The sequence below is a fragment of the Glycine soja genome, chromosome 19 (genome assembly GCF_004193775.1).
Source record: "Glycine soja cultivar W05 chromosome 19, ASM419377v2, whole genome shotgun sequence".
NCBI lineage: Eukaryota > Viridiplantae > Streptophyta > Magnoliopsida > Fabales > Fabaceae > Glycine > Glycine soja.
The window spans coordinates 44530226-44542957 of NC_041020.1; the positions used below are offsets into that span (position 1 = coordinate 44530226).

General features: G+C 28.8%; 1 protein-coding gene across 1 annotated transcript; it reads right to left on the reverse strand.

The window, feature by feature from the left end:
• Positions 1 to 891: 891 nt before the first annotated feature.
• On the reverse strand, positions 892 to 4476 carry LOC114399350 (protein DMR6-LIKE OXYGENASE 1-like). Its single transcript, XM_028361531.1, has 5 exons — positions 4342 to 4476; positions 3767 to 4064; positions 3217 to 3464; positions 2352 to 2691; positions 892 to 1387 (listed from the first exon to the last, which is right to left on the reverse strand). The coding sequence occupies exons 2-5, from the start codon at positions 4055 to 4057 to the stop codon at positions 1139 to 1141; spliced, it is 1128 nt and encodes a 375-aa protein (XP_028217332.1). The 5' UTR covers positions 4058 to 4064; positions 4342 to 4476; the 3' UTR covers positions 892 to 1138.
• Positions 4477 to 12732: the final 8256 nt, after the last annotated feature.

A 12732-nucleotide genomic window follows, 5' to 3' on the forward strand; every position in this document is an offset into this window, starting at 1 on the left:
AAGACACTTCATAATTCTGGCGTAGCATATTGAAGTCATGCACAAAGTTACTCTCATATACGTACATAACACGAATACGGACAAATAAAGGGTAGCTGGTTAATAATTCTTCTCGTTTGAGAAACCCTAAAGGTACTTAATTTTATTTATTGATGACTTGATCCATATAACATGACTATGTTTTTTTCAGACAAGGATTTCAATTATTTGTGATGTTTGAGAATTTTTTTTTAAGTAGTAGAAGAAAGGAGAACTACCCATCAAACATAATAAATTTTGTAAAGATTAATGTGTAAAGCAGTAATTTTCGATTCTATTAACTATACATCTCAATAAGATGATATATTTGCAAGAGTTATATTATTGGTGCAATATTTTTTTATTTACAATATTTACTAGAATAAGATACTTTTTTCTTATCACGTTAATTATTTTATCTCAGGTTTGTTTTCCTCTTTTTTTCTTCTTCTTATTGTTTCGTTTTTTATTGTAAAAGAAAATGTACAAATTCAGGGTACAATTATAATTTTTCCATTTAGAAGGAATAAAGCATATGATTCAGATGGTTCATTTTTTTTTTTACGTTAAAATTGAGATGGTTCATGAATATTGCATGTTGTTTGAGAAAAGGATCGATGCTTATGCATTTTGGCCCAGTTACTATTGTATATCACTAAATACATAAAAAAATGTCAACAAAAAAGTTAATCTAGTTAGTAAGAAATAAATTTATGTGTCATTGGGATGTGAGATTCAATTTCTATTATCAATGTAGGTAATCTATATGCATCTTTTTAAACGTTAATTGAATCTTAAAATTTGTCTTAATTCAATTTATCTAAATTTTTTGTTTTCTAAAAAAGTACATGGAAAGTTGTATGATACAATCTCCATTTTAAGCTTGACTGTTTTATTCTATACAACTCACACGTACGGAGAAGATCAGCGAGACAAAGATCACAGTCACACACAGAACAGTAATACTACTACTACAAGACAAGGAACTACAGCGAGACTGTTATTCATGAATCATAGACATTGAAATCAATTCAAAATTAAACCATGATTAATGTTACATGTTGTATCCCTCACTTCAACTCTTGTTTCTTTATTTTGGTCTCTAATATATCAATTCAATTCAGTGTAACACTTTTCTAGACTCGAGGAAATCCTTTTTGTTAGGCTCTGTGGAGGATACGTAGGCAAGAAAGGTCCCAAAATCAGTGTCCATGTAACGCTTCGGATTCGCTTCGTCAACGAGTTTTGGCGACGGTCTCACCGTGCAGTTGAAGGGAAGGCTGTGCAGCGAAGCCACCGACACCCTACTCTTAATTTCATTCGCCACAACTCTATGCAATACGCTCTTGTATTTTCCGTTGCTATATATCTGTTAATTAATTCCAACCCATAAAATAAAATCATGATCAGCACAATATATACAAACCACAAATATGATATTTTTGCAACTTGTCATGTTTTTTTAGCTTAATTTCCCAGTACTGTTTATTTTAATTAACGGCCGCTCTCACCTTTGTCATATTCTGTTCTACTTTCTAAAGATGCAGTACACGCACTCACTTTTCATCACGATGTAGTACACACACGCTATAATCACACAGTAAAAACACAAAATAATAGTTCTAATTAAGGTGCATTAGAAAAGATAAATGATTCTAACTATTTTGCTGCATTTAGATTTTATTATGCATGAGAGATAAACAATAATATATATTAAGATATTTATTCATGTTGTTATAAATTAACTCATGCACTTCAAACAAAAAGTACTATTTTTCAACTTAACCATATCTTATACAGGTCTTTAACTTAACTAATTAACTCAATTAGACAAAAGATTGTAAAAATATAAAAATACTATTTTTCATGGTATAACTAATGATTAATTAATTGCTATCCCCCAATTTATACAGTTGTTCATCATGCCGCTAAAAAAACAAGATATTTATTTTTTTTGAATAATTTCAAAGTAATCATGTTATAGTGTTATTCAGTTTGGCTAAAATATATTATATATTTTTCTTATCATGCTAAAATATTTATATACTTATAAAATTTATTAGCAACAATTTTAAATAATTTATCATACTATATTTTTTTTAGACGGCAAAAGAAGAATTTTATTCAAAGAATAAGAAGTGAATAGAAATTATCATACTGTAATATTATATTTATAAACTATTTCAATGATATATTTTTGTATAGATATAATATAGTGTATAATGTATATTTGAGTACCCGTTGAGCTTACAAAATTGTGTGTTAAAGTGCATGTAACTATATTGAGTGTGCATCTTCCATTTTTTTAAAAATGAAGAGAATTTATGGATTACCTCTAAGTGATCACCAACATTGACAACGAAGGCATTGGGAATGGGTTGAACGGTGACCCATTTGTCTTGGTGTTGGATTTGCAAGCCTTCTACCTCGTCTTGTAGGAGAAGTGTGAGGAAGCCATAGTCGGAGTGAGGGGGCATCCCAAGGGTAAGGTCTGGTTGAGGGCATGGTGGGTAGAAATTGGCCACCATCATTTGGCTCCCATTTTCAAACTCTTTGAGAATATTGTCATCCTCTTCTTGGTTGGCTTCCACAATTCCTAAGCTCTCTAGGATGGCTTCCATTACCACCAGGAACAAATGTTTGGTTTCTTCTGCGTAGGTGGCCACCACTTTCCTGGTTTTAAATGAAAATTATATATATATCAAAGCCAGCACTTGCATGACAGTGTTGCTTAATTTTGGACCATATTTTTATAACAGAATTCACGTATATTTTGATAATTTAATTACTAGATATTAAAAGCATACAATATTATTATTTTTCTTTGTTTATCAGTATTTTAAAAAATCATTTTTATTTATCTGTCATTTTGAAGTTTAAAATATCCTTTTTTTCAATTATCTTCTTAATTATAATTTTTAAAATTTTAAAATGACATGAATTACCAATATCAACGAAATTGTTAGCGAAATAAATGAGAATAAGATTAATTCGTAAGAGATATGATTATAAAAGATAAATAACACAAAAAAAAATAAAAAATATTTATTATATTTCTTAGTTTGATCTTAATCAACAAATAAAAAAAATAATTTTTTTCCTATTTACTTATTTAAATATAGTTATAATTCTATCTAATGAATTAAGCTAGCTGAACCTAACTTGCTTGTAGTAGTACACTAGTAGTCCACTACTCACCGAAAGTCCACTGGTGAAGCAGGCCAATGGAGGAGTAAATCTGGTAAGGGATGGCACAGGAGTTTCAAGAAATCCCTCCAACACAACACAGTGTCTTTGGTTTGGCTGAAGCTGGTCCCACATCGAACCGGTGCTCGCATATCAGTTGTCATGTACTTAGCTCTCTCCTCCAAAGGGAGATCGAAGAACCTCCCACTCACATCTATCATGCTCCTCACAACATCCTCCGAGATGCAATGATTTACCAACTGCATCAATCCAACACAACAAACTTCAATCACATCACTTTCTAATTCTTCACACTAATGATTAATTTCCCTTAAAATCTAATTAAGTTTCTTTGCATATATAATAATATATGTAGCTTAACATTCATGCACGAGGCTCCATTTTGTTTTTTATATCATATCATATACTCACTTAGGCAGCATTAAGTGAATGTGTTAGACATTTTATATTTAATATTAAAAATACTATTTTAAATCCATTAAAAAAGTTAGAACAACAAACAAAGGAGAATCCGTCTTCAGTCCATGCACCAAAGTCTTACCTGGAAAAATCCATACTGTTGACAAGCATTGGCTAGGGATCGAAGGACTTGGGGCCTATTTGGACCAAGCAATTCGGAAAAATCAATGATGGGTAATTGAAGATTTTGCTTCACAACATTTGAATCCTCCACACTACTCTTGGTGGGTCTTTCGGAAACAGGAAGTATGTACTTCTTAGGCACCGCATTAAGATGACCTTTCTCACACAAGTGTTTCACTCCTTTCTGATATTGACTTTCTGGGATATCATCCTTGCCCTTTTGCTCATTTAGTGCCATTGCAGGAGACATATAGGACCTGCTAATGTAAAGTAATTAGCATGTGGAAGTAAATTATATAAGAACATTCATATATATATATATATAACTGGAGACAAAGGCAAATACTATATATGCTTAATTTTATGTAATTATATAACTAAGGCTTTTTTTAATTTCCTTAATTATATCTATATATATTTCTATGCATATGATCTTTTGTCTGTGTGTGTTGTGAGAGATCAAAATGTGCTCTTCTCTTTAATTGGAAAAATTAGAGAGATGAGCATAAATTGAGTTGCAAACGCTAACACTACCTTAGTTGAGAAAAAAGGTAGTATCTTATGAGGGTTAGAAGGAGAGAAACTGAAAAATAAGCTTGAATGGGGTGTTAATGTAAGAAAATTTTTGATGTATATATAGTGAAGGGAAGAAGAAAAAGTGGGGCAGGGAAGAGTAGCATGTTTCGAAGAAACCGGGTTGAGAGTTCTGAACTTGACGACTAATTCCATTCCATTCCAAGTTTAACAATACCGTTGACAAAAGTTCAGTGAGACCATGGAGGAGGACAGATAATTAATATTAATAAGACCCCATTCTTCTAATTGCTAGTCTCTTTCTTGGCTAGCACCTACTACCTCTCTCGATCGGTCTCCTTGTGTTTTTCTTATTACTAGTTTGATTTTGTTTGTTTTCATTATTATAAAGTCTCAAGACGTTAATTTAAAAAATAGTCATTATAGAAACTCATGTATAGATATACTAGTATAGCTGACTTTTGGGGGTGCATATAAATCATTAATTTGGATAATAATACCCGTATACCTCTTTTAACGTGTAGAGTAAATAGAAGAAAGAAATAAAAAAAAGAAAAAAGGAAAGAAAAAATAATTGACATAATAATGATATAGAAAAAAACAAATACATATATATTATTATATTTATTATAATAATATATTGTTTGTCTAAATAAAATTGAATTCAGATCCTATCAATACATCTTAGGTTTGATTATTGAGAATAAAAAAAATATAATTGAAAAATAAAACTCTTAATTATAGGTGATTAGCTAAGTTTCTTGTTGATAATTGATTATCAAGAAAGTCAATAAATACTTTTGTTACTATTAAATCAAACCTAACATACAACAGTTATATCTTTCGCTTTTAATCTTTTTGTACTTAAACATTTGAACTTTAGAAGTTGTGTATCCTTCGATTATGATTAGGTTAAGTCATCAAAGAATATAATGAATGACTCAGGACTTGATTTAAACTTAAATCTATCATATTGGTGTGATATATACTTAATTGGTTTATGCCCTTACCTAATCATGCCTTTTTGTATCCTATCAAATCTTAATGTATTTTACCACATATCATCATATCTCTGGAAATTAAGGAAATATAATGTAATTAACCCTTGAATATTGATATAAAACCTAGGCTAGCTTGATCTAGTGAAAAAGCATGTTACACATTTTAATGTTCTAAGTAGGCATCCTCTAATCCTTTTCGAGAAAATTCATCCCGAAACAACTTCGAACTAACAATATGACTAAAAAATATTTATTCTATTAAAATTTTTTTGTGGACTTTTCTATTAATATATTACAGTCTTTTCCCTCTCTTTTCATCCGGTTAGGTTAAATCCGGTTTGGCTAAAGTCAGTTAAGTATAGCAGCCTTCATAATTATCATGCCTTTTCTCATTTGTTTTTTAATATTCAATCTCGTTCTTCTTCTAGTAATTCATTTTTGATGGCTGCGTGCTGTATACATGCCTGTCTGCTAGCTATAATAAATAATTGAAAATTCAAATCTTTAATCCGTACGTGAATTTACTTTCCACGTCATGTTTAAACCTTTTGTGACCCAAAATATATACACAATAATAATACATGTTTCGCAGGCAGCTTTTATTACCACGCCGGTAAGATATATCTACTCTCGATCGCTGTAATATTTTGTTATTAATTAATGGGTAAGTAGTGTTTTCTGGTTTCCATTCTTAATAATAATTAGCACTCTTTCTTCGTCTGTTTGAATTTTGATTTTGACTCCGGTATCCATTCTTAAGTAGTGTTTGAATGATGATTGTACAATCTTTACCTGGTAACTTCACTCATTCTTTTGTCTGCTGAGTGGATCTACATTGTTTTTATTATTTTTTCTAGAAGGGTTGCACGTTTTAAGTTACAGTCAATTTGGCTTTACTTAAATTAGACTGGACTGCTTCGAGAAGCTATAATGATAATTGTTTAGCTCGTTAGTTTCAAAATTTAATCTCACTTCAATATTTCTCAATTACGAACCCAATACTTAATATACTATGTTTGGAAGGCACGAAAGTAGAAATTGTTAACTTGCTCTGGGAGCATTAATTTGGAGAATCTTTTTGCTTAAGGCTTGCTCGGTTTAAATATTTGGATTTATTCATGCTGATTTTTTTATTTGAAGTAATTACTATTTAAAATTATTTTTTAAATGATATTTATAAAATTATTTAAAAAATAGTTTTAATAAAATTATAAATCTTATATCTAGAATTAATTCTACTTATTGAAAAAATAAAGAATCATTTTTATTACTTTGTATAATGAATTAATTTGAAATTCAAAATGTTACCCAAACGTTCGTGCTTATTACAGCTCAAACGTGATTTTAAAAGAAAACAAAAATAAACATGCTAGTACTACATTAGTTAGTAATGGATAACGTGTAAAAATTGTTGTGTTTGGCCGTTTTGAAATATAATGTCCTCTGATTTGATATATAACTAAACGTCTAAACTGGTAGATGAATTTCACAAAGTTATCGTTTGATGATTAATTAGTTGAATGTAAAACTTATTCTCTTGAAACATATATTATCGAACACATATGAATGGGAATTGCACCGCCAAAATGAATTGCAATTCACCAATTGTTGTAAAAAAACCTATTGTTGCCACGTTACTTGTCCTCTATTGTTTGCAATCTTGTTGAAACTACTGCTACGCATAAGTTGTCGGTCGTAGTGCTTACGGATTTATTCACCCTTTTGCATCCTATATATATATTTCCCTTACAATTATTTTCATTGGAAAAATCTACATGTACACCCTAAAAATGTGGTGTATGAGTGAAAGAAAGAAAAAAGATGAGGGGAAAATAAAAAGAAGAGAAAGAAACTAATTAATGTCATAAATGATGTAATCAACAAATAAAGAAAGAAACAAAAAATAGATGAAAGAGATGGAAGAGAAAATAAGTATATAATAATATTCTTTTTTAATTTTACTTTTTTTTTTCAAGTAGCTAGTAATATCTTATACACATTTGATGTATTTCACTTCTGCTAGCTAGCTAGCCAGTCAATCGTGTACTAGTATATGCCTTTTTAATTATTTTATGGAGTGAATATCCTTTGTGATATATCATTTGGAATAAAAAAAAAAGAGACCACTACTAAGAGCATGTTTGGTTGCGAATTGACACCCCTGAACGTGGATTATGAGTGGTCAAATGTGAAAAAATTGTAAGACTGTGATGTTTGATTTACCATGCTAGATGTGATTCATCAAGTAAAAATCGATTTTGGAAAAAGCTACTTAGAGTTGCTTTTGCATCATAGAGAATCAATTGATTATTTGATCTCTCATTTTTGCTCTCCAATCTTTTCTAGTGTCAATGAAGCTAATACATGGGTCACTTCTCTCTTGGTTGTTGCCGCTACCACCCTGCCATTGATTTCCTTCCTTATGTTACTCAGGAGAGCAGATGGAACGAAGTTACTTCTTCTGTGTTATCTCCATTCCTAACCAATTAAAGAGGTAAAGAAAATGTTAAACTTCCCTTTTGTAATATGCCCACAATCCACCCCAATATTTACTACTTACACCATTAGTTTTTACTTATTTTTTAAGAGCTTTCCACTTCTTATTTGATACTACTCATTTATTGCTAGTTTGTATTTTAATTAAGTTTGTAAGTTTTTATTAAGGAGGTGCATTTGCGGTCAAAAAAAAATTTAAGGAGGTGCATTTTATTTCACAAGCTTTTTTTTTTTTTTTTACAGAATTTCACACAACAGTAATTTTTTTTTTACAGAATTTCACAAGCTACTATATTATGCATTTTAGTTATTAATTTTATTATAAACAAATCATGTTACAAATTTTGCTATTTATTTTAAAATTAATAGTCTATATATCAATATCAATATAATAAATCAAAATGCAAAAGACATCTACAAACAACTGATTTTCGTAATTAATTATACACTCAAATAAACTTTGAAAGTTACTTTCCAAACATCATTGAATATGAAAATTAATTTTCTAATATATGTATCCAAACAAAAATCACTAAAATCACTATTATTCAAAATCAGTTTTATAAAATCTTGTTAATTTTGAACCAATTTTACGAATGTTCATCTAAACATACATACATATGTTTAAAATTAAATTAAATATGCAATTAGTTGGCTAAGAAACGTGGATTCTCTCATTTTAAAATTATAGATCATGATATACTATATCATGTACTAGTAATTTGAAATAGAAATAACATACATAAATATACGTGGAGACTTAGTATTTTCTAGTTTCAAAGTTGCGTGCTGTGAATTTGGATAGACGAAGAATTGACTAGGGGATAATAGACCTATTATTTGAACAAAGTCACTCAAAATAATTTATGAGTTTGAATACTCTGTAAGGAGGAGGGTTCCTAGAGAGTACTGAGTATTCTCTAGTAGGGTTCCTAGATATCACTGAGTTGTTTCGCCTATAATTAATTATTAAATTAAAATAGGTGTGAGATGTTAGGATGATGTCAAAGACAATACTTAACACCATCTCGTTAACTTCTAACTGGGTAGGTCATCCTCGGATGCAAATTCTCTCTCTTTGCTACATCGTGCACACTAATTAAGCAGAGAAACTAGAGATCATCTTCACCAAATCATCATCGCTTTAATTACAAAAATGAATGAATAATGGGCCAACAAAAAAGCCAAAAGTATATGTTAATTAAAATCAAATGTTCTGAAATTAATTCATACACAATTAGCTACATACATCATAAGAAAATAAAAATAAAGCAATATGTGTTTATACACCGGTTCGGATTGTCTCCCATACCGGAGAGGAATTTTATTCGATCGTTTACACACACATACAATTTCTCTATAACCTTTATTATCCTGAAAAAGCAAGTTGCAACAAGGGCACCTTGTGTCCTTGAACTACTAATATCTTTCTATTAATCTAGCCTCCTTAGTATCCTGAAAATAATAATAAAAAAAAGCAAATGATAATACATGAATATTCACATGTTATCTATCGATTAGGCCTTTAAACCTGATCATAGACCTGACTTACCCTCCGTGGACAAAGCTTGCATAAGAAACCTTGAATTTTTGAGATATTAGATTCTCACCGATGTTTAAAATTAGTTTATTTTATATCGGGGTACATAGTTTATAACTGGCGGGTTAACCATCTAATTTGTTGCCCGTTATGTATATTCTAATCCAAAACAATAATGAATGAAATTGGTATGGTTAAAATCAAAATTTCAATTTAAACCCTTATTCTGTTTATTTCAAAAATTAGATAAGATCTAAGATATTGTAAGAGTATATAATTTATACTCTCTAATATGTAATGTACATAAGATAGTTTGATAGATAGTGTATAAGCTATTTTATTTTATATTTGAGATAAATCAAATAATATTAAGATATCATAATATATATATATATATAATATGACAATATTACTTTTTATTACAATTATATAATAATTTTAAAATTAGTTTTAAATATATGTTTAAACTTTTAATGTATAATTCCTTTTAAAATTTTACACATTGTTTCATTTTTTTTCAAATACACACACGTACACATCCAGTCTACCAAGTAGCCTTAAGTTAAAAAAAAAAAGGAATTCATATTTGAATGTTTGAGAATGAACTGATTATTTTTCAAAAATAATTGATTTTCATAGTCTTTCAATATAGTTTTACGATTTACAAAAGTTCTTCTAAATTAAAACTTAATTTAATTGCTATAGATTTTAAAAAGCTTATCAATAATACCTATTATATCTGGTTCTGCATGTGGTTAATAAGAATTTTTTGTTTTAAGTTTTGGATTCATCGAGTTTTTGTGGATGAAAAACTAAAAACTTACAAAAGCTTACACCAAGTAATTACTTGATTCAACTTAATAAGCATCTAAATTAACTTTCAAAGATTAACTATTAAGGCTTAAAAAGAGAAAAGAAAGAATAACTTCATAATATGTTAAACGCATATATACATGCATGGAAATAAAACTAAAATTAATCAACCTATCAATTTAAAATATATTAATCAATTTTTTTTATATTACTTTGACTTTTTAACATTTGTAGGGTCTAGCCCTGACAAATCTATGTCATGTTTTGGATTATATTTTTACAAGTTGCATTAAGTTTTGTCCTCATTTATATAAGATTTTTGCCTTAAATATTGTTATTTTTTTATCAGAAAATCAAACAGATTTTATTTTTATCTGATAATTATAAATATTTTAATTACTTTCTTACATTATAAATATTTTTTGTAAATTTCTATAATTATAATAACCTCTACATTACAAGTACATATTTTCTTGATCTGAACTAAAAAGCATCCAGTGCGCATCAAAACCTATACCAGTGTATAAAAATATCAATTCAATTTACAGCATCGAATTCTGTCTCACGAAAGAATTGATATTTTCATCTATGCATGTTTTTGGAGATATGATTTAATTTACTGTCTCGGTCTCTTTGTGTGTACATTTTATTTTTATTTATACATAAAAATAAAAATTAATTTTCAATTTAATTATAATAATTTACGTACTCTATTCAATTCAATTAGTTGAGATAAATTTCCTTTATGCACATTATTTTATTTGATCGGTTTTAGGAATATATATGAAGTTCTTAAGTTTATTTTCTATAGGTCATTTAAAGCGCAAAAATCAACCATAATAACTAACTATGTAACGAAGATTGTAGAGTCCACTTCACGGCAGATCTATGTGCTGGTTTGGCATATGATCAGACACCTGCAACTCTGCAAGTGGGCTTTGTCTCCATTAAATAATTTTAACGAATTGCTGAATATTGAATATCACATCCTTCCCATACACTATATATTGTGTCACTTGATGAAGTTCTCAAGTATGATCTAGGGGGAGGCTAATTAATTACTAGTAATTATATATGGCATATATAGACTCTAGCAGTGAGAGTTGATACATGCAATTGAACATTTTTATGCAAATGATTTTCGGTTTCTAATGTCTGCCATTAAACTTTTACACTCTACATTATCATGGAACATATTATCCCAAAACTAACTAAATAAATATGTAAAAGATACACTTCAAAAGTAAATTATAAATTTATGCATGTAGTTAGATAGAGGTACGTACAGAAGTTCTACTTATAAATATACGGAACGCGTTGATTTTATGCATATAAGCTATGTAAATTAAGTTAATTAATAATTAATAGTATTGTTTCATAATAAATAATAATACAAATATTTATTTCAGACAATTATTTTTTATTTAAAGCGACGATGCATCAGTTGTTGATTAATTTAATATACATAACTTACTAACAAAGTCTACACTAGTTTCTCACCTCTCCCATGCTGAAATTATAATTAATACTTATCCATGCATTACAGCTGTTGACCTCTAAGTTTTTTGAACTTATGCACTTGGGTTTATATGTATCAATTATTAAACTAAACGATAATTATTAATTACGTGAGTATGCGCGTCAATCTATATACTAAGCACTCAATATATAACCAGTTAATCAAATGATTAATTTTATCAGTTAGGTGATGTACGTTAATAATTAATTAGTATATAATACAACCTGCAGGAAGAGATTTGAGCTATTAATTAATTGAAACCCTATGAATGGATCCATGCTTAGATATAGAAATATAGGCAAGGTACAACAGTTAAGAGTGGCATGATATATATATGATCAACGATAATAAAGTCTATATAATAGACAGATCACGAGAGACAGAGCTATAAAGCCAAGCTAAGCTAAGCATGTAAGTTAACAGTTTAGGGCAAAAGTATTATTCGCTGTCCCCACCAATAAACGAATGGGGGAAAATTCCAAGTTTTAGTCTGGTCTAGCTCTTATCATGTTTCGTGCAGTGGCCTTCTAAAGTGATGGAAAGTGATGGAAAGAAAAATAAACATAAAAGGACATGCATTAATTCGAAAAGTAGTTAAGCAAGTGTTTCCAGCATCAATAACCTTTAAGACAAGTTTTATCGTTTTATAGTGATGTTATAAAGAAAAATAAACATAAGTTTGAGAGTTAACATCCTACCGTTTGAATTCAAAAGATAAAATGCATATAAAATTAAATTTTTATCATTAAAGTTTAGATAATTTAAAGTAAAAAATTATATTTTAATATATAAATTCTAGTTAAATGAATGTATTAAAAGTTATTTTTGTTAATGATAATTTTTATTATAAATAAATAAGAGAATTAATAAAAAAACACGACACATAAAGAAAAAGTGTATGAGAAAAGAGATTATGAAACAAATAAAGTTACTTGTTGAGAGAAAAATGTCTTTACATAAGAGTGTTATTATTCCTTATAACCATTGAGTGAGTAAAGTACTCGAATTTGTATATCAATTAG

Coding starts and splice junctions, on each gene's coding strand:
- LOC114399350 (XM_028361531.1), bottom strand. CDS start 4,057: ATGTCTCCTGCAATGGCACTAAATGAGCAAAAGGGCAAGGATGATATC. Junction 3,465..3,766: donor AACAGTATGGATTTTTCCAG/GTAAGACTTTGG, acceptor GGATTGATGCAG/TTGGTAAATCATTGCATCTC. Junction 1,388..2,351: donor ATGTTGGTGATCACTTAGAG/GTAATCCATAAA, acceptor ATTAATTAACAG/ATATATAGCAACGGAAAATA.